Here is a 24,615-nt window from a genome sequence, read left to right as displayed (position 1 = left end):
AAAAATTCCTTCTAAATAATAAATAACTTTAGTTTTTACTGTTTCAATGAAAAATTGATTAGAACCGTGTACTTTTTTTTTTTTTAATAATAGATTAATTAATTTAATGTCTCTACAATTTATGTGTTCTTTTTTATGTTACAGTGTCATCGCTAGTGTGTTGCTGAACTCCGCTGCTGCGCATCGAACCGGTGAGTAAGAAATATTTTATTACTTATTTCAGCATTGGCAGAAATTGTACAAGTCGTACAATGAGGAAAAGTCGTAATTATTAAAATTTAAAAAACAATACAAATCAATAAAATAATTAAAATGTTATTGACATTAACTTTCGCGGCGTGGAAGGAGTTTATCGTTCGTTTTATTGCGGGTGGGTTGATGAAAATATCAGTCTTGATTAGACTGACTGTTAACAAGCAGGTAGCATGTTGAGGTCGATTGAAGTTTCAAGCTCGATCGATTCGTTGCAGTAGGTCTGTCTAATTAGTAGTCTCAAAGTGAACGCATGTTCGAGTTGAGGGCCGTTAGGTGCGAATCAGACTATCCCGCTGGTTAAATCTTGACCGTGGATTAAACGAGCTCGTCTGCGACTTCCATTTATCCCCTTATTCTCGTTTCGACCCGTCATACGATTAAACGAGGCCGTGTCACCCAACTTTTACCCTATATGTATCTCGGCGTCGGTGCGAGAGAATTTTAAAGCAGCAATCTCGGTCTCGGGAATTCGTCGACAGCCTCTTTAGTCTCGTCATCTGGCTGTAGATTAGAAAAGACGACGATGAGCGCGATACATAATCGAGTCATATTATTTTTAATTAATTAATCTGAGCAAAAGTCTAATAACGTGCAGTTGTAATTAAATTAGACGAATGTAATTGTAAGCGTGCGTCGCACGTACGTTAATTCAACAATTTTGTACTTAAATCTCGTAAATCAATTCTTCTCAAGTATTCTTGGTAAAACAGTTGAGTCGGAGACCGCGGTGTTAATGTAAGCTTCTCCGGTTTCATCTTGGTACATAATACAGCTAAACTCACGATCCTACCTACATTTGCAACGCCACTGTATTCAGCTAGTTTAATCCTTTCGGCAGCGGCATCGTTGGAATGCGAAGTGGGTACTGAATGGCCGTGGTGTCAATCCACTAATGTGTCGATACCGGAACGTAGTAGACTCTAAATGTCAGGCTCTCATCCAAGCGTAATTACGGCAGAAGTAAATTGCACGGGCGGATACTGTTCGATTACACGATACAATAGATAAAATACTGCAAAATATACAAAGAAAAAGAACTTGTTGTTAGAGAAAGCAATATCTTAAAATAAAAATAGAAACCAGCGTAGCTGTATCTACTGTTGAACAGCGAGGAAAAAAGAAGTAGATAAAAAACAACAGAGCGTAGGTTATAAATAAGCGCAGGACATAAATTTGCCATAGAAAGATTCGATAGAAGCACAAAGCAACCTAGAATTCGAAAAAAGGGGGAAAAGTAAAAATGCATATTGCATCCGAAAGCGCGCAAAAAAAAAAAAAAAAAAGAAAAATGAGGGAAGAAAGATGAAAGAAAATCAATAAGATAAAAAAACGTTCTTTATTACTTTTTCTTAATACAAATATGATAATATAGTTCAATCATATAATAGAATTTTAATATAATGTAATAATAATATTGATAACTAGGAGACTGGGTTAAAATTGCCGTCTTTATTGATTTCGCGGCGCGGTGCAATTCTATATTTTACGCGATTCGGTTATTTCTAAAAGTCGGTTTAACGCGCTACGGTTGAATCCGTCGGTTTTTTTAGGGCCGTCCGGTCGAACATTGTTTCCCCGTTTCTCTTTCCTTCTTTTTCTCTCGGCTTTCTTTTCTTCTTCTCTTACCCCTCCCCTCTCTTTCTTATTCTCTTTCCGTTATTCGCTTGTTTTTTCTCGCTTTATATATATATATATATATGTGTACGTATACGTGCGTATATATGTATGTAGATATAATAGGGCGGTTGTAAGCCGCTGATAAATCGCCGAACAAGAGGTCGTGCGAATTCGCATCGACCTTCCGCTTTCGCGCTTTGCGAGGACCCGCGGCCCGTTTGCAAGAGCGAAGCCTCCGGGGGCAAACAAGACGTGTGCAAGTCTCGAGGGTGGCGGTGGTCGGCAGCTTTGCAAGGTGCTCGTAGTTCGGGGGTGCGCCGGCGGTCAGGTAGCGGAGCTGGTGCACTCGCGGGGGGGTTGGTGGGAACGGGAGCGAGCTCGTGAAAATCCATGGTGGGGGTCCTCGCAAGCCGCGAACCAGCAGTGCGTCGCGACTCCACCTGCCACGCGGTTGTCTATCAATCCTCTTTCTATCTCGTCGGGTATCCTCCTCGTACCTTGTCGTAACAATCAGTGACCGGCTCGTAAACCGTAAATTCGACACACTCTCACCTCTCTCCACTCTTCTTCTCTCATCTGTTTTCCCGTTTCTCTTTCCTTCTTTTTCTCTCGGCTTTCTTTTCTTCTTCTCTTACCCCTCCCCTCTCTTTCTTATTCTCTTTCCGTTATTCGCTTGTTCTTTCTCGCTTTATATATATATATGTGTACGTATACGTGCGTATATATGTATGTAGATATAATTTTCTTTCGATAAGTCACCCCATCTTCCATCTCTGAACGTTTCGCTATTATTTGGCCCGCCGTTGTCGCGCCATTAAAGTCACGACGTTCTGCCTTTCGGTCTCCGGTAGCGCGCGTTTAATCGCAAAGACCATTTACGTGACCGTTGGTCTCGATCGATCATCATGACACGCAGCGAGACGCCGTGTGCCGTTTGAGTGTATCCCCGAGATGTTGTCCGTGAAAACGTGCATCCGCGCCAAGTGAACGTTGGTGCCCCTCGAACGGCGAAACCGCGGCCGGTCCGCGTTTCCCTCGGGCGGCGCACCGTCACTCCATTTCCGTAAGTATTTCTACTTTTGCAAAATTTCCCGTATCCCGCTCGCATCGCTGCGTCAAAAACGCGCCCACTCCCCCTCGATTTTTCGATCCGAGCCTTAACCCCCGGGCTGGAAAAAAAATCTCGCGGCGGCTACGTTTCCGACTTAAGGCTACGTTAAATTTCATCGTCGGAGCAGTGAAACTTTGCCCTTCCCGTGCGTTCGAAAGGAGGCGACCTGGTGCCGCTGGTACCCGGCTGGTCCCTGACGTTAAAAGCACCTTGCAGTCGATAACTCATTTCGGAAAGCGTCGCAGTGAACTCGCATTCGATTGATTTTACGAGCGTCAGTATCGGTGTTTCAATTTTCCTCGACGTGCCCGATACCGGAAGATCGCCGCGGCTGTAGATTCTATGCGTCGCGGCAATAAATTCGACGTCCCGTTCTTAACTACCGCCTCGCTTTCCGTACGTATCGCGTTAGCGTTATTGCGGGAGACAGAAATTCTTTCCGGTACGCCGAGTTCCTTTGCGTTACGCCGTCACGAAGCGGTGTAGATCGTTATACTTAGGCTTATCGAAAAGTAAGATTACGTGTTGGTGCGCCACAATCGTAAAATTTATCGCGCTCGTTGAGCGGAATTAATTTGCCGCCACCGGCAAAATCTATTATTTGCGCGGAGACATTATTTGCGATGACATTCGACGACAGAACTTTATTACATTCGAAAACTTCATTACAAGATGCGCTCTTGATTAATGGACTTGGATCAGATAATCTTATCATTTGCCGTAGCGAGCACCTCGATAATAACTTTTACATATGTGCACATTTCGTGCGCTTCATTCTTTCATTTCGATTAAATGTCGCTGGGAAAAAATTTGGACTTGGACTTGCTAAAATACTTTATAATGAAACGAGATAAAAGTTAGCAAAAAATCGCCGAAAATTTCTTGCCGATCGTTACGTTTTCCGAGCAATTAAACTCGATTCTTACTGAAATATTGGGTTATCAATTTAACAGATTAACTGATTAAACGCGTTTCAGGGAAAAACGTGATTTCGCGAGCCGTGATTCGAAGCAGTTAACTTTTATAGGGTATCGTGATTTTGAGAACTCTCGGCTTTTTTTTTTTTTCCTTTTTCTTTTTTATTAACACAACACATATTATGTAAAGAAGAAGTTAGCTCGTTTAAGAGGGCCGCTTATCGGAAAAGTAGACTAACCGACGTTTCTGAAGGAGGAACTCTCGATAGTATCGGCCGATACCCATGGCGACATACATATTCTCACTTTAATGGAGCGTGTCGCCGAGATAAGAACGGCTATTTCACTTTACATTCGGTGACCAGGCCGCGAATCAATTTTTTTTTTCCTCTTTGCGAGCGCCGCTGATTACATCGAACCGCCTTCATATTCGCGAACAACAAATCGATCGATAGTTTACGCCCATCAGGTGCCCTTTTATAACGTATTTATTTTAGAAAAAAAAAAAAAAGAAGAAAATAGGAAAAAAAAAATAAAAAAGAGGGAAAAAGAATTCTTACCTTGCCGATGATTTCGCCGCGCGCATAAATTATCAGCTCGAACAGGGCAAGATCTCGGGTTTTGTTTGAGTCATAATATATTCATGGAATTAGGGCTTATCTACGTCGCGCTATCTCGGTGATATTTTATCTATCCGTTGTTCCGACTCGTCCGTCAAGTAAAGTTATCGTTGTACAGTCTCCGGGAGTCGGGAAAGCTCGAGATAGCCAGGAATACTGTCAGGAACTGTTGATGCTTAAACAGAATGTTGTATAATTGACGTAGACACCCTTTTGCCCTTTGCAATATTTCGAGTCAAGTTTCCTTACGGCTCTTACAACGCCGGGAGAGAGAAGAGAGAAGCTTTATCCTTTATCTCTTTCAGTCTCGATATTCGGATATTCACATTATTGGGCCAATTAAGTAATTGCGCCCTGTCGAAATTGATTTCGCTTCGAATCGAGTAATACACGAGTCATTAATATTCGTCACTTTTTAACAAGCTCGAAGATTGTTAATTAACATTTTTATGTGCCGCGGCATTTTAACGGGGAGAAATCAATCGCGAGAATCGCAGCAAACAATGTGCATTAATTTTTTTTAATAAGTTTAGTGCAATTTGCACTTGGAGCGCGAATGGAAATGAAGCGATGCGATGTTAAACAAGCGACGCCGCTTACGAGAGCTTATAAAACGCTATCTCTTTAATTATAAATTTATATACTGTCGTTTTTCGTTTAATGCTGCTTTAAATGAGCCATAATCGTGGCGGAAACTGCGCCAAAATTCCGTTTACAGTTTTGCACCTTAATTGTACCTTGTAATACAAGACCATCCTACGAAGCATCGTTATTTCAACGCGTTCCCGAAAATCAAACTTCGCCATCGCGGTGTCGGTGCTCGGTTCGTCTTTTTTCGAGATCCGTTTAATACAATCTACATCCGGGATGCTCTCGTGTCTTCGCGACGGGGGAGGATACCTAATTCGAACTCGCTCATCCGCACGCGATCCCGTCGCGAGCTCGCCGGGCTGCTTTCCGGCGGAGCGATTTCGCCGCCGCGCGCGAACGAGCGGCGGGTGCACACCTTGCGGCTCGCGCGGCTATGTAAAACCGCGTATCGATTGCGAAACGCGATGTACAACCCCATATTCCGTTCCATTCCATTTGTAGCGCGGGCGGACGGATCGGGCCGGCAATTAAGCGAAGTAGCTCAATTGTTCCGGCCGTTCTCGGTGACAGCTTCGCGCTGTCGATAACGCTCTATAATGCTAGGCGGAGGTCTAAAATATATGTTGCACGCGCATGCCGCCGACACGTATAGACGAACCCGGCGTGTGTCGGAAGTTAACGCGCGAATGTCACGGCTGATGGATGACAAAGTAGAGTAAGACTCGGCGCTACCGCTACACTCCGTAATAATGGATCTCCCAATCGATGCCGCGAAATACGTAAACGTGCTCGATTTATTTATTATTACCCCAGGGTAGAGAAGCCCCCTCGTGCATAGTATTAAATTCCGAACGACTCCGGGAGGAAAGAAGCTTATCGTTTACCGTAATTCTTCAATCCGCAGCCTTACATTATCTGGATTAATTCCGAGGTAGAAATTTCGTTCGAAACGTCGGGCGAAGTCAAAGCGCCGCGACAAGTTTGGCCTAATCGTCCCGCCGTTTCCATCAACTCGTAGGAGACATAAGCAATCGTTAAGCTTCGAGTGACATTAAGTTCCTCACGATTGGCGGAAGCTAACGAGCCCGCGAGGTTCTTCCGTTCGGAGGCGAAATTTTCGTTTCGCGCGGCGCGAAATGTCTCGAAGCCAAAATTACGTCGCGTCGGTGGTTGGTAAATAGCATTAGCAAACTAGGAGCGCCGCGAGTTCAAAGACGAAGACTACGCGAAGGTATTGTTGCGACGGGCTAATTTGCATTTCTACGACTTCCACGTTTACGAGTCGCGCTAAACTACGCAATCGAGGTGAACGCGTTTAGTAAACGCCGTTCAGCGACACGGGCAGGGCTGCCGCTGATGTACGACAAGCGCATAAATAAATACAGACGCAATCTAACCGGCGTTGTTTGATAAAACTTACATATCGCCGCTACGGAGTTAGTAATAATTGCTATTTCGATGTGGCATTCGAGCTAAAGTCGTCGGAATATTAATAGGAAAGTTAGGAAGCGATGTACGTCTGACGACAGTGCAGAATAATACTATACATATAATGACAGCGAAGTAGGAGAGAGTGGGACTAATTATGAATGTAATTACTTGACGTATCGTATTTTATTTTTTTTTTTTTCTACATTATATCAGAATTAATCGTCGAAACGTAATCGGCTTTAAATATCTTTCCGTGCTGGGTCGCATTAGTCGAGCTCGCTCCAGCTCGATCTTTAAGTTAGATTCCCTTAACAGACCCTATTAAATACACTCGGCGATTACTTGTATTGACACGAACGAACCTGCTCAGGTCAGTTAAACGCCGGCGCGTATCTCGGTTTCCGAATTACATCGCTTCGGGGGTTCTAACCGCGGACCGCGGAGATGCGTTCTTTATCACGCGCGGAGGGCAGAACCGCGAAGCGCACCTGCCTCGGGTCGAGCCGAATAAATCCCGATTTTTCTGCCGCTCAGGTGATCGAATGGATGTTACTTTCAATTCTCGGGCGAGGGTGCCCGATATCCCGCCGCTGTCGAAACGTTTCTTGCCCGCACCCTTCGGCGCTTTCGCTACTGTCTGTCTGAATATGCCCGGCTATCCCTTGCGCGATTTTAAGGCCGGGCACGAAAGCCATTTGTAGTCAATATTTATGTAGGTCAGATATGTCTCGGCTTCTCTCCCGACGACGTGGGATCTTCATTAGATCTCGTCGCTACACAGGTCCCCTTGATAAGCGCGTTTGGCAAGGAGGGTTGATTAATACCGAGCTACGCTTTCGGATTTCCGTTCGTCGTTGACCCGGAACAAGGCGCCGGCGCGCTTTTTTAATTTTTTAATTTTTTTTTTTATTTTTCACTGCCTTAGAAAACGGAATCGAAATCGACGCGCGCGCGGTTCGATTGATTTATATTTCGCGAGAGCGATTTTCGCCGAGGAATTTATATTCGAAAATTACGATGCAATACTGCGCTTACACACGTTCGGCATAAATTCTGCATACACGTAAAGTAGTAAATGACACGATGGTGCTGCGTGACTGCCGATGGAGGTCACTTTATATGTACATTCGCTACGAGACTCATGCAACAAATAGGAGTCGCTGTACCACGGAAGGGAGTGTTTTGAGAATACGCTTTGCTCGGGGGGTGTTTCACACGCACAGATCATATTGAACATTAACGTAGCGCACTGGCGTTCTCGCATGCACCATATACGCGACACGATACAGCTACTGTTTTATTCAATACGGCGTTTTATCTTCGTATCCCGAAATCGACGTGAAAGGGAGGAGAGATTGTGACAATTGTCGCAACGCTCGCGTATTGTACACTCGAGCGATTGAACATTTATTTCCCTCTTACCGAGTCGATAGTACTTAGCGATTGAATATGCTTCTCGCGAGTTGAACTCGGAGAAAGCCGGGCGATAAAACTGAACTTTTTACTTAGCTTCAAAGAAACCCTCCGCTTCACCTGAATTTTATTTCAAGACTAGTAGAAAGTAATGCGTCAACTTCCTGTCTATTTTCTGCTGCTGAAATTTAATATTGTAACAAATTTATACACGGTCTTTATTTTATTTTATTTTATTTTTTTTTTTTTCTTTAACGCAGTATTTGATTTATGTCGAAACGTAACGTCGAGAAAACAAAAATAGTATAATAAATCTTTAGCGAGACTGATTCATTTCTCTCTCATCGAGTTTAGCCTAGTGTCGACTAGGTGTATTTAAGTAACAATCGCGCTTTCGCGCTGTGTAAAAACAATTCGAAAGCTCTATTATTTTCAGCCAATTCGCTGGAGTTACGTTAAACGCGATTCCCTATGATTTGCTTCTAAATATACATCGGTGTAATTACGCTGATTAATTAAACGACGCAACGCCAGAAATAGCCTATTCGCAGTTGCAAGCACGAGTAAAATAAAAAGGTGCGAGATATTGTTTAAAAGCCGTTATCGCGAGGCTCCTTTTCGGTTCAAAACTATTTTTTTCATTCAATTTCAACGTTTACTTTAAAGAATTTTTTTTATTTTTATTAAAACTTTTATATTCTTTTTTTTATTTGTACATCGATATATCGTTTATTCGAATTACATTTCGCGCCTTTGCATGGTTTACTCTTGGTACAGGCATGCCATCTGGCAATTATCTAGAGAGCCTGTGGGGTTTAATTTATATATAAAAATATACCGTACGACCAACAGCGGGCCAGGACCGGTGACGGCGCTAGGTCCGTAAGCCTCCGTGTACCGTGGCGCGCGCTTGCGACGGTCTCGACGCACTCCCGCGTGTGTGAGAGCTGCGGCCTGATACCTTGCGTGTACCGCCGGGCAGCCGGCCGGGCGACCGAGGGTTTGACGGCGTGCCGTGTTACACGCGACGCGTCAGACACCGCAACCTTTATCGTATCTCGAATGCGCTTTGTATTGCAAAACGCTGCGAACGCAGCATGCCGAGTATTTGAATTTAGAACTCGCAGATTTGTATATACATACAGGGTGTCTCAGTCCATGTGTAAAATCCTATACAGATAGGTAGGTCTTAGGAGATAAATAAAAAGTTATTTAACATTTTGTAAAATTCTCAATTGTTATTGAGAAAAAAATTAATTTGTCTAGCGCAAGAGCGACAAGGAAGCTGCGGGCAAGTGAGCGCGACAGGCGATTGGCGCCGTCGCCTATCGCGCTCACTCACCTATAGCTTCCTTGTCCTCTTGCGCTAGACAAATTAATTTTTTTTTTAATAAGTATTGAAAATTTTTCAAAACGTTAAAGAACTTTTTTATTTATCTCCCTAAGACCTACCTATCTGTATAGGATTTTACACATGGGCTGAGACACCCTGTATATTCGACATGGTTTTGCACGTGCATTATTTTTATTTCACGGAACGGCGATCAAAGCGCCGCATATTAAAACATAACTGCGCGAATGCGCGGCACAAAACGTTTCTGAAATATTTAGCTCTGCATAAATTCCGCGGGTCACGCGTGATGCGGGAGCTACTTATTTTCACGATTGATTTTCTTCCTGTTTATCTCGGGGGGTGGGAACGCTTCGAAGTTCGCGTTCGCGCGATCACGTACGAGGTGGAAGAACGTCCGTAACGTCGTTAAGAGCACGAATGGCGTGAGGCACATGTGCGCGAAAATCTGCGCCATAACTTTCGGCAGCGGTGAAATATCTCTCGCGGTTCCGCGGCGCATTTGTCGACTCGCGTAACCGCCGGTGCATCCTTTTGCGTCCGCGTTACCGCAATTTCGCCTCACACGGTTGATCTCGACTTCGGCACTCCCTTCGGCGGTATCGGATTTCGAGCTGAAAAATCGCGCGATATTTTTATACCAAGAGGGGTAAATCGCTGATTTCACGGTCGCTGTACAAATTATCCCGGGATGTTATCCGGAAGGGCGTAAATATCTGCGCGAGGGGCGATTTGTTCGTGGCGTTATTCGAAATCGATCCCGGCAATGTTTCTCGAGCTTACTTTTATACCGACGAAAAGTCCATTTTACTAATGGAGTATTTAATAAATGAGACGGTACGTTAACTGAGGCAGAAATCTTGCTTTTTAGAATCTCATATATTATTTAATTCTTTTACTGTCTCATTGTAGACATATCGCCTTGTTGCATCGACCTATTTAACTCGCACATAAAAAGAAGGGAAAATAAAAAATAAAAAAAATTAAAAAAGAAACACTTTAATTGTTCATTTAAATTGTATTCAGTGTTAACTTTTACAAATACGCTTGAATGTAAAATAGCTTTCATATTTTTACAACCGCGTACCGTTTGATTATACGCGGGACGATTGATCGGTCTTCGATCGAGCTGTCTGTTTTCTACCTTCTAACCCTGACGATAGCGAGAGCGGTATCCGAGTTATAAGACGTTGAACAGGAATCGATAGCCTCTTTCGGTCGCGGGTGATAGCTATCAAATACCGGAATGCACCGCGCACCGAGATTCAAAGTAGATTCCTTTCCTCGGGGCGACACACGCTAAGTTTATTTGCCTCGCTGAATTATTTATCGCGCTCTCGTGTCCCGGCAGCACGTTAATGTCTCTCTCTCTCTCTTTCCCTCGCTACCTCTCGGACTTAATAATTTATCGCGACCGTTCGCGACAACTAGATGCCGATGATAAGGCTCGATGCCGCGGAGTCGCAGCGTCGGTCTCGAACGAACGGGACTCGAAGGATCCTTTCGCTCGTTCCTGCCACCTAAATTAGGCGCTCCAGGATTAATACGATTCATCACCCGCTGCGAGAAGTACGTTTCGTCCTGAGGCCACCTTTCAATAAGCGACGAGGGAAATTGAAATTATCCCTGCGGGGTAACGCAATTTCTCCGCCTGCTTCTTCTCGGTCCCTTCCCCCCTTTTCGAATTAACGAATTTTGTCGGAAGTCCCGCCGACCCGTTCCGCTCGCGTATTATACACGTTCGCGTTATCGCGAGGATGATAATTTGCCTGGTTCCATTTGCGACCTCGCCCGAGGGGCAGATACGGCGAAATCACGCCGGTATAACGCGCGTAGCCCGGGCCTGCTCTTATGAATTTACGAGCGGCCGGCTCGATAAAGAGACACCTGTCAAATTCCGCGTCAGTGTCGAACGAGCCCCATCAATCCTCCGTCGCTTGTACCCTTTTTTCTATATCCCCGCGGTAAATAGAAGAGCGATAGAAACATCCATCTTCTTGTCCCGTCGCGTTTTGTCTCGTCTCTTAATTATTCCGCAACGTGTATACAGGGTGTCCAAAACAAAGATATAACGATCGCGCTCGCAATTGAATTGATCAAAATTACGAACAAATTTTTTTTACTTTTTATTTATTTTTAATACATTTTGCCATCATTTCCGCACCACCTTGCGGTAGATGGCATGGCGCGTTTTTTTTATAGTGGTATCCCCGGGAGGCCTAGTCCACTCTTAAAAATTTAATCTAACATTTGTTCAAAATGTCCCCCTCTTTGTCGTACGCACATATTGGCTCTTCGATAAACATCTCTTGTTGCGTGCTGTACCATGTCCGGCGAAATGGTCGCAAAAGCCGCAACAATGGCTTCCCGGACTTCATCTACTGTGCCATTTCGCCGTGGCTCGACCAAATTTTTTACGTGTCCCCATAAAAAAAAATCAAGGACGGTTAAATCAGGTGATCGCGGCGGCCAGGCAATTGGACCACCGCGACCTATCCATTTGTCGGGAAACCGCTCGTTTAATTCTTCCCGCACTATAGCACTCGAATGCGCCGGTGCTCCGTCATGTTGAAAAATCATATTTCTTCTTATTTGAAGCGGCACATCTTCAAGAAGTGCATATAATTCATTTTTAAAAAAATTTTTATATGCGATTCCGGTTAATCTATGTGGGAAAAAATATGGACCGATCTGGAAATAATGAAAGGAAATATTTCAGTTACAAAATAATAAAATAATTTTTTCTATTTACAACTTACCACTTGATTTCCGATGACTCCAGCCCATACATTTATACTCCACCGATATTGGAATGATCCCTGACGAATGGCATGCGGATTTTCGTCTGCCCAAATTAACCGATTCCGCGAGTTAAAAATGCCATTCGGCGTGAATGTGGATTCGTCTGTCCATAATATTTTGTCACAAAATGACATGTTTTGCCGACATTGTGCAATAAATCCTGCAAAAAAATTTACGCGATGCATGTATTCCCCTTGAAACGTACGATCTACATATTCGTACGGCGCGACGTAATCGCCGACGTTGCGTCGTCGTCGCCAATGCGGTTTACCTAATTTCCATGAGCACACGCGATAGGGTGGGCAAAGCTTAATTAGACGGCGCCCGGTTTTTTTTATATGAAAGCAAGTGCGTGCGCCCGATGCGTACCATCGCACGACCGTTTCACGGAGAGCGACGTCGGCCGGCTAGTTAACCGCGCGGAACGACGTAATCGAACGGCTATAAATGTTGTAATCGACGTGGAATATAACGAGGGACCTTGTACCCCCGAGGAAAGTAGGCGATATATGCAAATGCGCTGGGAGGGGAGGGAGGTCTATGCCGCTACGGATGTGGGCCGTGCACAAATGCAGTTTCCACGGAACAGAGTAGGCCGCCGTGTCGTTACCCGAACCCACAAAGAGAAAAAAAAAAAAGTAACGCTTCACATGAGGGCAAATAGATCTCTTTGTCGATCGCGGCTCTTTAACCTTTTTTTTTTTTTCTTCTTTTTTTTTTAATTACCTGCGAAATTACTGGAATTTGTTTTACCCTTTCGAGAGCAAATCTGCGCGAGCCGGGTATTGTCGGGGCGTCGTGGAAATAAAAATAGAAAGGCGGAATATCCGTTTCCAAGGATGGAGCGTCTGTGTGCGATATAGATTTAAATATATGTATACACGTATGAAGCACGAGCGGCAAGTATATTTATCGGTCAGCCTGAGGAGAGGAGTTAAATTCCACGGGGCGTATAGATCTTTTTATTTTTACGGTAAAATAAAGAAGCAATGATTTTTTATAACTTCTTTTATATTTTAAGAATCGCTAGACTCGCACGTTTGCTTTCTTACGGTGAATGAGAATATGAGCGATGCTCCGTCTCGGAATATCGTGCCGCGGAATGGGATTTGCGAGTCGTAACGCGCAGGGGAATAGGCATTATTTACAACGTGACCGCTTTGCTCGATGATTGCATTATTGAACAATCTCGTTTTTTTTTTTTTTAACCAGCGCAAAGAATTTGTAGAAGGATTGATCAATACGTCGCGAAACGCGGAGGACGTATCTCGAGAGAGAAATCCAGGAAAATATTCGTCCGGTCGTTTTACGAGCCTCGTAACAGCTCGATGCAGCTTGATTTATATCTTTCGAACGATTGTACGCAGCGCCTTTTTTTTTAATCTCGTCGCGAAGGGGGAACGATTCGCGTACGGTAGATATCGCTGATTACGCGGATCCGTCAATCATGCGAAAACGATATGTTTTATTAGGAGAAACGGTCAAGGTTACGACTCGGTATCGCCGATATCTCGGCGAGTAGAGCGGGTCACCTATGAATAAACGCTCGAATTTTGGCCCCATCGCGTTTTATTTCCGTCGACGCTTCCACCTTTTAAAGCATCCACTCGCGAGAGAGCTGCCGGATACATTATGCAAAAACTTGGGAGTTAATTCGGTATTATTAGTGTTACAATAGCGCCTCTTCTCGAGCGGTCTGATTAAAATATTCAGCGGGAGAAAGACGGGGAGCGCCTGATTCGTCTCCGGTTGGACAATCGCCGTTTAGCTCGTGTAACGTAAATGAAATTAAACCTTTCTTCTACCTCGCGGGCATTAGCGACGCCGATTCCTTCTCCTCCGTAATTACTTAGGAAATTAACACGAAATGTATTCACGTTAATTTTACCGCGTCCTACGATCCGCGTATTAAGAATGAAATGGCTTTCACTTTGACAATTCGTTCGAGGCACCTTTGATCTTATACATATACGTATATACGTATATGTTTTTAGGAATGTAACAAAATACATCATACTTATTATGCATGTACATATATTTTACGTGCGTTGCGGAGGGCTCTCTGAAACCTAAAAAAAATTCTAAAAATAAAAAAAAAAAGTAGAAAAAAAAATTTGGGAGTATTTTCGACCGAAACACGTGGCTTCTCTGACGTTACAGTGAAATATACGCGGTTAGCCTATATTTGCATTCACACAAATATGCATTGAGGTAAAAAGTCATGCAACAGAGATTCGAAATATCTTGATGCGATTTTGGAAAAGCGACAACTTTGGTTGATCCAATGTACATACTTTTGGATCGTACGTCAATCGTTGGCTAGCTGACATTATTTTTTCTTCTTTTTTTTACAACTTTTCAAATACGCGATCATTTAGGTAGAGGCTGACTTTGTACTGATTGAATTTTTTTCGGGTACAAAACGAACGTCGTTGCCGCACGAAAAATACAGTTTCGGTACTCGTGTGCATTTTTTGGCAATTACGCACGCGTAATATACCTCGTAATGTACGTAACGTCCGGGCACTTCTCGCGCGGAATGTAGCCCGGCGTAAAATGAGCGTTTCTGCGACTTTACCCGAAATCTAGTTATAAAATGGCACGAGCAGACCATCGCGGTGCGTTCCGCTCAGTTACGCCATGAAATATGCTCTCTCCTGGGAAATAAAAGGGCATTTTAAGAATCGATTTCTGCATCCGCGTGACCGACATATACGTGCCGCCCTGGTCAAGGGACATGATCTCTCGTGTGTGTTACCGTACGTGGTAAATGGCATCGCGCGCGTGCAGATAATGCGTCGAAATGCGAAATAGCTCGGCTGCGTAATTATAAATAACACTCGTCGTCATTTGTATTCGAAATGGAGAGCGATGCTCTCTTTTCACGTCGCCGCTGCTCGTCCGGAAATACGTAACTACGTACATCGCCGAAGATAAATTCCGCAGTTCACGGTCACGTCGCACAAATTTCAGGCAAATCCGGTTCTGCGTTCAAGTGGTATACCGTCGTTGAAATATATACGCGGAAAAATATTCGGTTCAGTTCGAGAGACAATTTGCCGTTTAAAAATTATTTCGGTAAGACAGCGACGTATATATTTTTTTCTTTACGGTGGAAAATTATGGACGCTAACTTTACTAACTTGATTGCGCTTTATATTTATGCAGCCAGCTCGGTTCGTTTTATTATTTCCTCGAAGCCGGAAATTATCAAATTTGAAAATTCTACGGAAACGCGTACGTATCGGTATAATAATGCCGAGCTCTGCGCAACATTCTATCCTTCATTAAAGACTATTGTGCGACGGGATGCCTGAAATTGGCGGTGTCTGCGCCAAAGTGGAGTTATGCCTGTGGTTCCCAGTTATAAAGTCGTACACAGCTGGGTTAATCAAGCTGGAGAACTACTTTTGCGGCAAGAAGCTATCAAACGTCTAAGCCGTTACGGAGGAATAAAGCTAGATCGGAATCTTTCCCTTATGCTTTCTCACGTAACACATAAAAAGACCGTAATAAGACCCCCGGTCGCAAAATGAAACAAACGTCTATTTTTATATAGCGCACTGACACGCGTCGAAATCAAACGTAAAACGGTTTGGACGTAAAGCTAATAAATTTGATTCGTATTAAAAAAAAAAAAAAAAGATGAAAAGAAAGAAAGAAAGGAAAAAAAATAGAAGGGTTTTTTTAGATAATTATTTTACCTCGCTCGTCGACGACGGATCCGCAAAAATAAATTCAGTTTCCTACGCGTGCATATAGAAACGGGAAAATAAATGAAAGAAAAAGAAGATAAAATGTCATCCTTCTTATGTAAATTCGTCCACGATCTATATATCTATTATATCTGCCTACATTAGTCAGGAGAGGAGAGAGAAGGTGGAGGCGTACGATTAATAATATCGATTTCCTGTAGCGAAATTTAGTTCCATTTCGCACCGACGAACCGATGTATCACGCACCGCCTTTTTCCGCGTGTATTTAGGATAAATTTTACGCTAACGGAATTTCCGACCGCGTGGTAGCGGCGTTCGAGCGGAAAATCGGTCCCATTGAAAATGTCACGCTCTGAAAAGCGCATTCACCGATTTGCGTATTCTGGCCTAATTTTCAAGTAAGTGCCCGCGAAATAAATCTTATCCGAGGCGACATTTGTATATTTCTTATATTTTTTTAAAAGTTATTTTTTATCACTGCGTCAAAAGCTCTCGTTTCTACGAATCGTCCCTTCTCGTTTCACCCTGACGCGCGAAATATCTTCGACGCGTTCGCGAGTGTTACTCGCAGGCCGTGATTAATGATTCCTCAGGCCGGGCGATACTTTCTGTTCGCCACCCTCCGAGAAAGAACTTAAAATCAGAACACTTTGCACCTACGAGCGCGGCTAAACGCGGCTAAAGAACGATATTGAACGGCGTGTCGCACGACTTACCGATCGAAGGCCGAAAAGGACGGGTGGGCTGGAGCCCGTCCGACGAGATTACGCGCGTTTACATTCTTCGAAGAAGGTGGAAATCACCTGTAAAGAAGGCAGACAGTGATTTATCAAAAGCCTACGTAACGAAGCTTCACCGTCGAGTATCCCGCTGCAGTCAAGACGTTTCAGATTTTCAACCGTTTCAACGACGTAAATTCTTTAACTAATACTTTTAATTATTCGCGTTGCAACTTGAATCTTATCAAAACAAACTTTAAAAATGCCCATTTAAATTAAAAAAAAAAAAAATTTTATAGACAAATATAAAAATCGAATTAAAAAATAAAACCGTAAAAAATAAAAGAAAATAAAAAAAAATAAAAATAAAATAAATAAAGCCTCAATCGTGCAAAAATTTTGAATCAAAACATCATCGGCATTTTATAACAATTTTTCTAAATAAACTGGACGGCTATTTGGCTCAAGGGCTATTGTTATTTTTACGATTTCAGTTAATTGTAAATTGCGTACCGGTCGCAAATGCCGATCTTTTCCATCCCGAGAAGCTGCGTATCGTCGCAGTAATGACAACCCGGTACCTAACCGAGACACGTTCGCATAATTAATACCTGCATTACAATCGATAAGCGGGCGATAAAGGACGAGGAAACGCGAAGGGCCAGGCCGGGCGTATCGTCTCTCGGACTCAAAGATCATTCTACGAAGCATCGTTATTTCAACGCGTTTCCGAAAATCAAACTTCGCCATCGCGGTGTCAGTGCTCGGTTCGTCTTTTTTCGAGATCCGTTTAATACAATCTACATCCGGGATGCTCTCGTGTCTTCGCGACGGGGGAGGATACCTAATTCGAACTCGCTCATCCGCACGCGATCCCGTCGCGAGCTCGCCGGGCTGCTTTCCGGCGGAGCGATTTCGCCGCCGCGCGCGAACGAGCGGCGGGTGCACACCTTGCGGCTCTACCTATCTGTATAGGATTTTACACATGGGCTGAGACACCCTGTGTATATTTTTTCCCGCGTTTTCCCTTTTTCCATCACCTCGCGAACGGTCGTCGTGGATAAAGTAACTTTCATTAAAAGAAATATAATTTCTATTCGACTAAAGCGGATTGACAATAATTTCGCGGGAGAAAAAGGTTTTACGCTTGTTATTTAATACGCCGACCTCAACGAATAATGTCTAACGGAATTTTTTCTCTTTTTTATTTTTTTTTTTTTATTCCGTGAAAGAAATGGACAAATAAATTTATTCCGTAAAAGGAAAATATATCACCTCAGGTGACGTGTAACTGTTAACCTTTTATATCACTGTCTCGATCCACCGGCGGAATATCTTTATGGAATAATAATAAAGTTTTAATACAATACTAAGTAATCGGTAGCTGTGTTATTTTTCGTGCGAAAATTGAAACGACAGAACCGTAATTTCGAGTCTCGAAGTTAAGCGGCGAGGATCGTGGAAATGCGAAGCGCGATATTAGATTACAACTGATTGCCGAAAATAATGAGACGCGGGTTGATAATGAATGTCGCCTTTAAACTCCTCCGGAGAGTGATTTCAGTCCGCGAGTTCGCGCTTCAATTTGCCGAGTGGTTTTTCGGTGTAATCAATTTTCAGGAGTCGGGCGACGGCGCGGCGTAGGCACCTTGAGAGAATTGAAAATATAATTCGACTCCGCTTTCGCACCTCGAATATGTTTTTATACGTTCTAGGTTTGTGTTTGTTGTATTTCCCATTTTCCTCGGGCTTTTTCGATTTGTATCCGTCCGTCGGTCGGATAAGGCCGCGGCCCCTCCTCGGCTTTGGCTGCACCCGCTGACACATTTCCACTTCGTTGTTTATCGCGCCGTCTTTCGCCATAGAAATCTCTCTATATTTATTTCACATTCACGTCGCTGGGTTGTCACGGCCCTACCGCGAGGGTTTTACCAACTGATATACCGATGATAGGATCTAACATATAGGTATAAACGGGACCGAAGCTGCGGGGCGTCGTATATCGACGTGTCTTTGATACCCGTGGTATTCGTAATGGTTTATTTTATTAGAACGCAGCGTAAAACGCGGTAAAGTAGAAAGAAATTATTTAAGTCCGTGATCACATTTGCGTGAATTAATAATTAAATAATTAATAAATTGTAGTCTACGAAGATATCGATGAGAGGACGAGGTATTATTCGCTGTTCTTTCACGAATAAAAGTTTTCGGACGTGTCGACGATTTCTAAGCATTTTATATTAAATTAATATTTTTATTAGATTAAGCTTTTAAAAGAGAAATTCATAGTTACAAATTTCTTCCTTAAACAACATAAACATCCGTTGGGGATAAACTCTTTTTTTTTTTTTGGCTTTCATGCTGCTACTTTCATATCGTGTTACATCAAACATGCGGATAAGATCGATAGTAAGTCGGAGGCAAGACTGTTATCAAATTCATAAGGTGATAGCAGGAACGGGGCCGCGGAAATGAGTTTCCATAAAATTTCACGGCGAAAGCAACGCGAGAGAGAAAGAGAGAGAGAGAGAGAGAGAGCGAGCGCGGGAGGGAGAGAGAGCGGCGGCAGAGTTTAATTAGATAGTTAATGTACGGGTTAGTATTTCGTAGTATTTCGAGTCTCATTGTCGGCGCAAAGACATCAGTGGGTCGTTAGGTCGGCTCGGTGAACGACGGCAGTGGGCAACGATACGTCGGGACATACGGTGGGTTGTAATGGATTAATTGCGCGTGAACCGTGCCGGGCAGTTGTTTGAACTTGAGGCTGTGCGTGACATCAAAGTCCGCAACGCTCCATTTGTCGGCGATCCTGACCTCGTTGCAGGCCACCCCCTCCCCCTCCTCCTCCTCCCGTCGGTGTTGCTACCGCCGCGTTGAGAGTTCCAACGGGGGTGCACGTCCGATATTTTGCGGCGGTAAACAAAATCGAAGGAACATGGTTCGCTAATTGCTCACGTCTCTCCGCGTCGCGCGTTATTCATCGGGGAATCCTCTTTGCGGATCACCGTTCGGCCGCTCGAAAATGTCGCGGCCGCTTGAAGCGTCTGTAAAAGCGTTGTCTCTGAAAGTGTACTTAATTAATTCGGATTGTTAAAGAACTTCGCGGCGGAGTATAATCGGAAGTCTGATCGATTCCCGTCCGTTTATGCCCATTTCGACAACGGAAAGCCCGACGAGGGTTCTGCTATATGTAATGGCGAAGTTTCTTTTTTGTCGCAAATTGTTTCGAACTCTCGTTTGTAACTTTTATCGTTCTCGCACGTAGGGGAAAAAAAAGGAACTACAGTCTAACTCTAGAGAACTACAGTCTGATTATGTCTCTTATCTGCGGATTGATTAAGACTTTTTGTTTGAGCTAATAATTTCATATCACGTCACATTTAATTTTGCCTTCTCGTTCTAATGTTGTTTAGCGTCGATAATTTATTGCGATATATTATTGCGATTTAATTACGCATTTTATTAACATTTTATTAACTTCGTAAAATAATATATTTGTAAAAACGTATTAATCGGTCATAATGACGTTTGATAATTACTATCATATAAATCATATCATATAAATGGTCCCAATTTCTTTTTTTCAATTCAATTGTTCGATTTTATTCTTATATTAAATTAAACTTGGTTTTGGGTAAAAAATATTTTTTTTTCTTAAATTTAATAAAAATGGTTTTAAATTATTGAATTTAATTAAATTAATTTTTTATATAAATGGTTCAAAACCGATTCTTAAATAAATGGTCCCAATTTATTTCTTCCAATTTTTATACAGGGTGTCTCAGCCCATGTGTAAAATCCTGTACAGATAGGTAGAGGTCTTAGGGAGATAAATAAAAAAGTTACTTAACATTTTGTAAAATTCTCAATTGTTATTGAGAAAAAAATTAATTTGTCTAGTGCAAGAGCGACAAGGAAGCTGCGGGCAAGTGAGCGCGACAGGCGATTGGCGCCGTCGCCTATCGCGCTCACTCACCTATAGCTTCCTTGTCCTCTTGCGCTAGACAAATTAATTTTTTTTTCAATAAGTATTGAAAATTTTTCAAAACGTTAAAGAACTTTTTTATTTATCTCCCTAAGACCTACCTATCTGTATAGGATTTTACACATGGGCTGAGACACCCTGTATATTAACTTGATTAAACTTGCCTTTCTTCCGGAAAATCTAATCGAAAAATGACAATCTCACCTTAACGAACAGACAACGAGAGTTATCCTTCAAGTATAATTGGTCCCGGCCAATTTTGCAAGATAAATCTCAGACGGCGAAGTTAACGATGCCGTCTTATCCGCGACAAAAATAATTCTCGAAACAAAACAGCAGCAGTCGACGTAGAAATACTGACTGCCGGGCTGATTATAGTGACGTGTAACTCGGAGGAAACGAGAAGGGGCCGCCCTTTAAATAATTTCGGCCGCTCGTTGTCAATCATTTTCATGTTCAATTGCGCCCATCTAAATTCAACGAGCTGAAACGATATCACATTGACGTTTTGACACACTCCGGATTCGTTCCGCCCACCTTTTCTCGCAACTCGCATTCTTCGTCCTTCGAGGGCCGATCAATCGATCGCGCGACGGAGCGACGCGGCGTACACGTTCCTTCGCTGCTTGAAAAATCTCCGGTTTACGAGGAATCGAGTCATCTTCGGGTGCGTTGAATACTTGATGGCGACCGAGTTGAGCCACGGTACATCGGAGTACATCGGGGGCTCCGGCCCGTGGATGTTGACGAAAATGAAAAAAAGTTCACCGAGCGCGGTACCGCCGTCCGCCAGGATTCCCATACTAAAAATTTATTTGACGTATCCGCGCTATTGATTTTTCGTCTCTCGTTTACCTTCGGACGTTTTTACGCTCTTTCTCTCTCCCCCGCTTACCTCGGCTCTCGGCAATAATAAAAAAAGAAAATGCGGTTATGCAAATGAGTGAATACGAACGCGTGGTACGGCTCGGCTTCTAGAGCGCGTCCTTACGAACGGCAGTAATGCACAGCCGACTCCGGCTACTTCGTGAGAATATACGCGCCCGACGAAGACTCTGTAACATTGTTATATTTAGCGCGATGAAATATTTAGCCTTAATAGAAAGTTTCTCGCGGCGGTCTCCTTCCCATTTCGATAATCGCCTAGTGATGCGGGGGGGACTATTTCGAAGTTGCGAACTTACGAACTTAGAGGTATCGTCTATAAGTGAATCGCGGCTATAATGCCGGGGTTGCAGATTGATTAAAGACCGACGTAAGAAAAGTTTATCGTTGAATTATGCGCTTTCCTTTCGCCTCCCGAGCTCCGTCGGTGGGTTTGCGTGTGAGAAAACGTAGCGCCGCCGTGAGACACAGTTTCCTAAAACTTGAAATTATAAAGGTCGTTACTCGCCGTGTATTACCCAACAGATTTATAGACGGCACCTAGTAAATAAGTTATAGAAGTTAATTCGGAACGAGTTAACTTCAAATGAGTTATGAAAGTAGCGGTGTGCGATAGAGGAAGAGATGGAGAGAGAGTGAGATATACATATATGTATATACACGCGTGGAAAAATCATATTCTGCATTTTGATTTATCTTTGCGCAACGCGGCCCACCCTTTTCCCTTTTTTTTTCCCCGCCGCGATTCTCCGGCGTGCGTCGACGCGACGTTCGCAAAAAGGTATCTCCGCGTAATGAAGAAAAGCTGCTAATTACAAAATTCGTTCCCCCCCCCGCGGGCGTTAATATTACATTTCGCGCCGTTCCTCATACATTTCTAGTTTTTTAGACTAAATTCCGGTCGCGAAATTCAGAGGGAAAAGTGCAATGCGAGCAGTCGGGCAATCCAAAAGGGGCTCCTTTAAAGGGCTTGAAAGGGCAATTTTTCGGGCACATGCCGTGCGTTCTACGTTGACGTAATTAAGAATAATTATGCGGCCCCTCCCCCCTTCCGGTTCTCCGCGGGGGAAAAAGAGAGCGCTTTGTGTCACCGCGAGATAATAACGCTCGTCGCGTGGCACGTTTCTTCCTCTCTCACGTTTTCTCGTGCTCAAAAGTTTCGGCTGCCGGTTACCTCGTGACTCGCCGCTGCCGTGACGGTATCTAATAGCGGAATAATTAATAGGGACAGGCAAAATGCGAGGAGATTGTATCGCGAGTTAAAAAGTATCGATTCCGGCCCCGCGAACTTCGGGGCACGCTTGCGCTTTGCGGAAGCTTCAAAAAGGAGTTAACTAACCGAAAACGGCCCTTTCAACCCTCCTACGCCCGCGCGTCTTTCTCCTTTTCTCTATTTTTCCTTTTGCGTGGAACTTAGGCGCGTGCTTGGTATTTTCGCTCCGTCAATTCGCTTCGCTATTCCGCCCCCTTCGACGATCTTTAGCGCGGCATTCTTGTCTCTCCTTCTCGCATATGGATATTTTAAAACTAGTCGACCAGTCTTACTCTATTTACGCCGAAGAGAAATGTCCCGGGGGAACTTTTGACGCGTCTTTCCTTGTATCTCTCAGACAAATTTTTCTCTACGTCCCGTCGCTTGTTCCGCGAGGAGCAAAAAATAGTCCAACTTGTATTACGCCCGCCGTGGATGTCTTTCTTAAAACGCGGACGTTTCCGTAACGCGCACTGTCGGCCAAACCTGCAAAATCACACTTCAGAAACTTTGGAGAAGGTTAGACGCTGGTCTTGGCCGCTTTATCTCACGTCGATTTTATTACGACGGGTATAAAACAAACTTGGAGGACGATTTCATTTTGCTTTAGATCCGCCCTTGTCGTTTTCGATCCGCCTCGCGCAAATGTGTCAAAAAAACGATGCCTGAGATGACGAATAATGACAAATTATTCTACACTCGAAAAAATATTTTAATATATATATACATTTATTATATAGACTTTACATTCCGCAAAGCACGATTATTACTTCGAGGAATATAAACTCCCGTTTAGCGTGCTTGCCAACTTCCCCGTGATAATTAATGCGATCATTTATGGGTAAATAGATACGACGACGTACTGCGACGTAGGGCACGCTCGCGTAAGCGTTTTATGAAAGTTCGTTACAGCGCTCCCTTTTGTCGGAACGCATCCTTGGGCAGTCTACGTCGTATCCGTTAAATTCCTCGGAGTACTTGCCGCGTAGACGAGGCGAAGGTACTCGCGTAAGTACAGCGGAGGTATTCCGCGTATGCGCGCCCCCGCGTTCGGCGTCTTCGCGGAAGGGCCTTTAAGGATGTCCCTTTAGGGACGAAGGTTATTTTCCTTCCCGGTGCAGCGTGTCGCGGTGAAATTTTTATTCCTTCTCTCTGTACGATTTCGCGTCGCGCCATTTAAGAAATTCGAGCGCACACGGTAAGAAAAAAAAAAAAAAAAGCGCGCTTGTCTCGCGACGAACTTCATTTCTAGCATACCTGCAGTCTCTTTTTTAAGACGCGCTGCGATCTGCCGCTTCTTGTATTTCAACGTGTCAGTTCAGCCTCCGTTTACGTTAAAATCGTGATAGCTCGAAGCGACGTCTTGAAAAGAATTTTTATTATAAATCGAATAAATGTGAAGGTTTAATTTTGCGCGAGCGTCTTGTTGAACGTCGGTCCTGTGTAACACTTGCTTACCTAATGTTGCTTTATTTATCATAAAGTCTGAAGTGAGCTTATTCAGCGGTGCCCTGTCTCGCAGAAGATGCGTTTCCTATTGTCCTTTTGTTGCGAATAGTTAGAAAGGGTATCAAGGATACTCGCATTACGTTTCCTCCACGAGTGGATGAGGTTCTCTCTCTCTTTCTCTGTTTGTGCTGGGACATATTAAATTAGTTTGTGAACATGTACACGCAGTGGAGAGGATGATAGATGTTTATTCATCGTAGATTGTTTCGAATTCCCAGCGGAGAATGATAATTGAACCGGTCGCTGTCATTACGCGGATTATATGTTCCACGATTTTAATATTAATTAAAAAAAGAAGAAAAAAAGAAGAAAAAAAAAAGAAAAAAAAAACATATTTGACTTTTCTCATTTTATTCGACACGTCGTAATTAATTACAAATTAATTGATTAATTTCTATTGTGTTGCATTAAATTTGTTACGTTACGCTTTTCTCTTTAAAT

At 43.5% G+C, this 24,615-nt stretch overlaps 2 protein-coding genes across 3 annotated transcripts in view; one reads left to right on the top strand and one right to left on the bottom strand.

The window, feature by feature from the left end:
- The window catches only part of Syt7 (Synaptotagmin 7), a 145,080-nt gene that overhangs the window by 1,790 nt on the left and 118,675 nt on the right, over positions 1 to 24,615 (top strand). Inside the window, exon 7 of one of the 2 annotated variants that reach the window (XM_070670444.1) lies at positions 145 to 191. The gene's annotated coding sequence lies outside the window, so the exon portion shown is untranslated. Of the gene's footprint in view, positions 1 to 144; positions 192 to 2,123; positions 2,936 to 24,615 lie in introns of those variants that run through there. The other variant, XM_070670445.1, reaches the window with a different exon arrangement.
- LOC139110582 (uncharacterized) lies at positions 9,680 to 13,405 on the bottom strand. Its single transcript, XM_070670414.1, has 2 exons — positions 12,066 to 13,405; positions 9,680 to 11,997 (listed from the first exon to the last, which is right to left on the bottom strand). Exons 1-2 carry the CDS (start codon positions 12,291 to 12,293, stop codon positions 11,545 to 11,547), a joined length of 681 nt encoding a protein of 226 aa, XP_070526515.1. The 5' UTR covers positions 12,294 to 13,405; the 3' UTR covers positions 9,680 to 11,544.

This window comes from Cardiocondyla obscurior, linkage group LG21 (assembly GCF_019399895.1).
Source record: "Cardiocondyla obscurior isolate alpha-2009 linkage group LG21, Cobs3.1, whole genome shotgun sequence".
NCBI classification, from domain to species: Eukaryota; Metazoa; Arthropoda; class Insecta; order Hymenoptera; family Formicidae; genus Cardiocondyla; species Cardiocondyla obscurior.
This window is presented reverse-complemented; position numbering and strand designations above follow the sequence as displayed.

Excerpts from the sequence above, each read along its gene's own strand:
- LOC139110582 (XM_070670414.1), bottom strand. The coding sequence starts at position 12,293 with ATGCATCGCGTAAATTTTTTTGCAGGATTTATTGCACAATGTCGGCAA. Across the intron at positions 11,998-12,065 it reads GAGTCATCGGAAATCAAGTG|ATCGGTCCATATTTTTTCCC; the intron begins GTAAGTTGTAAA and ends CATTATTTCCAG.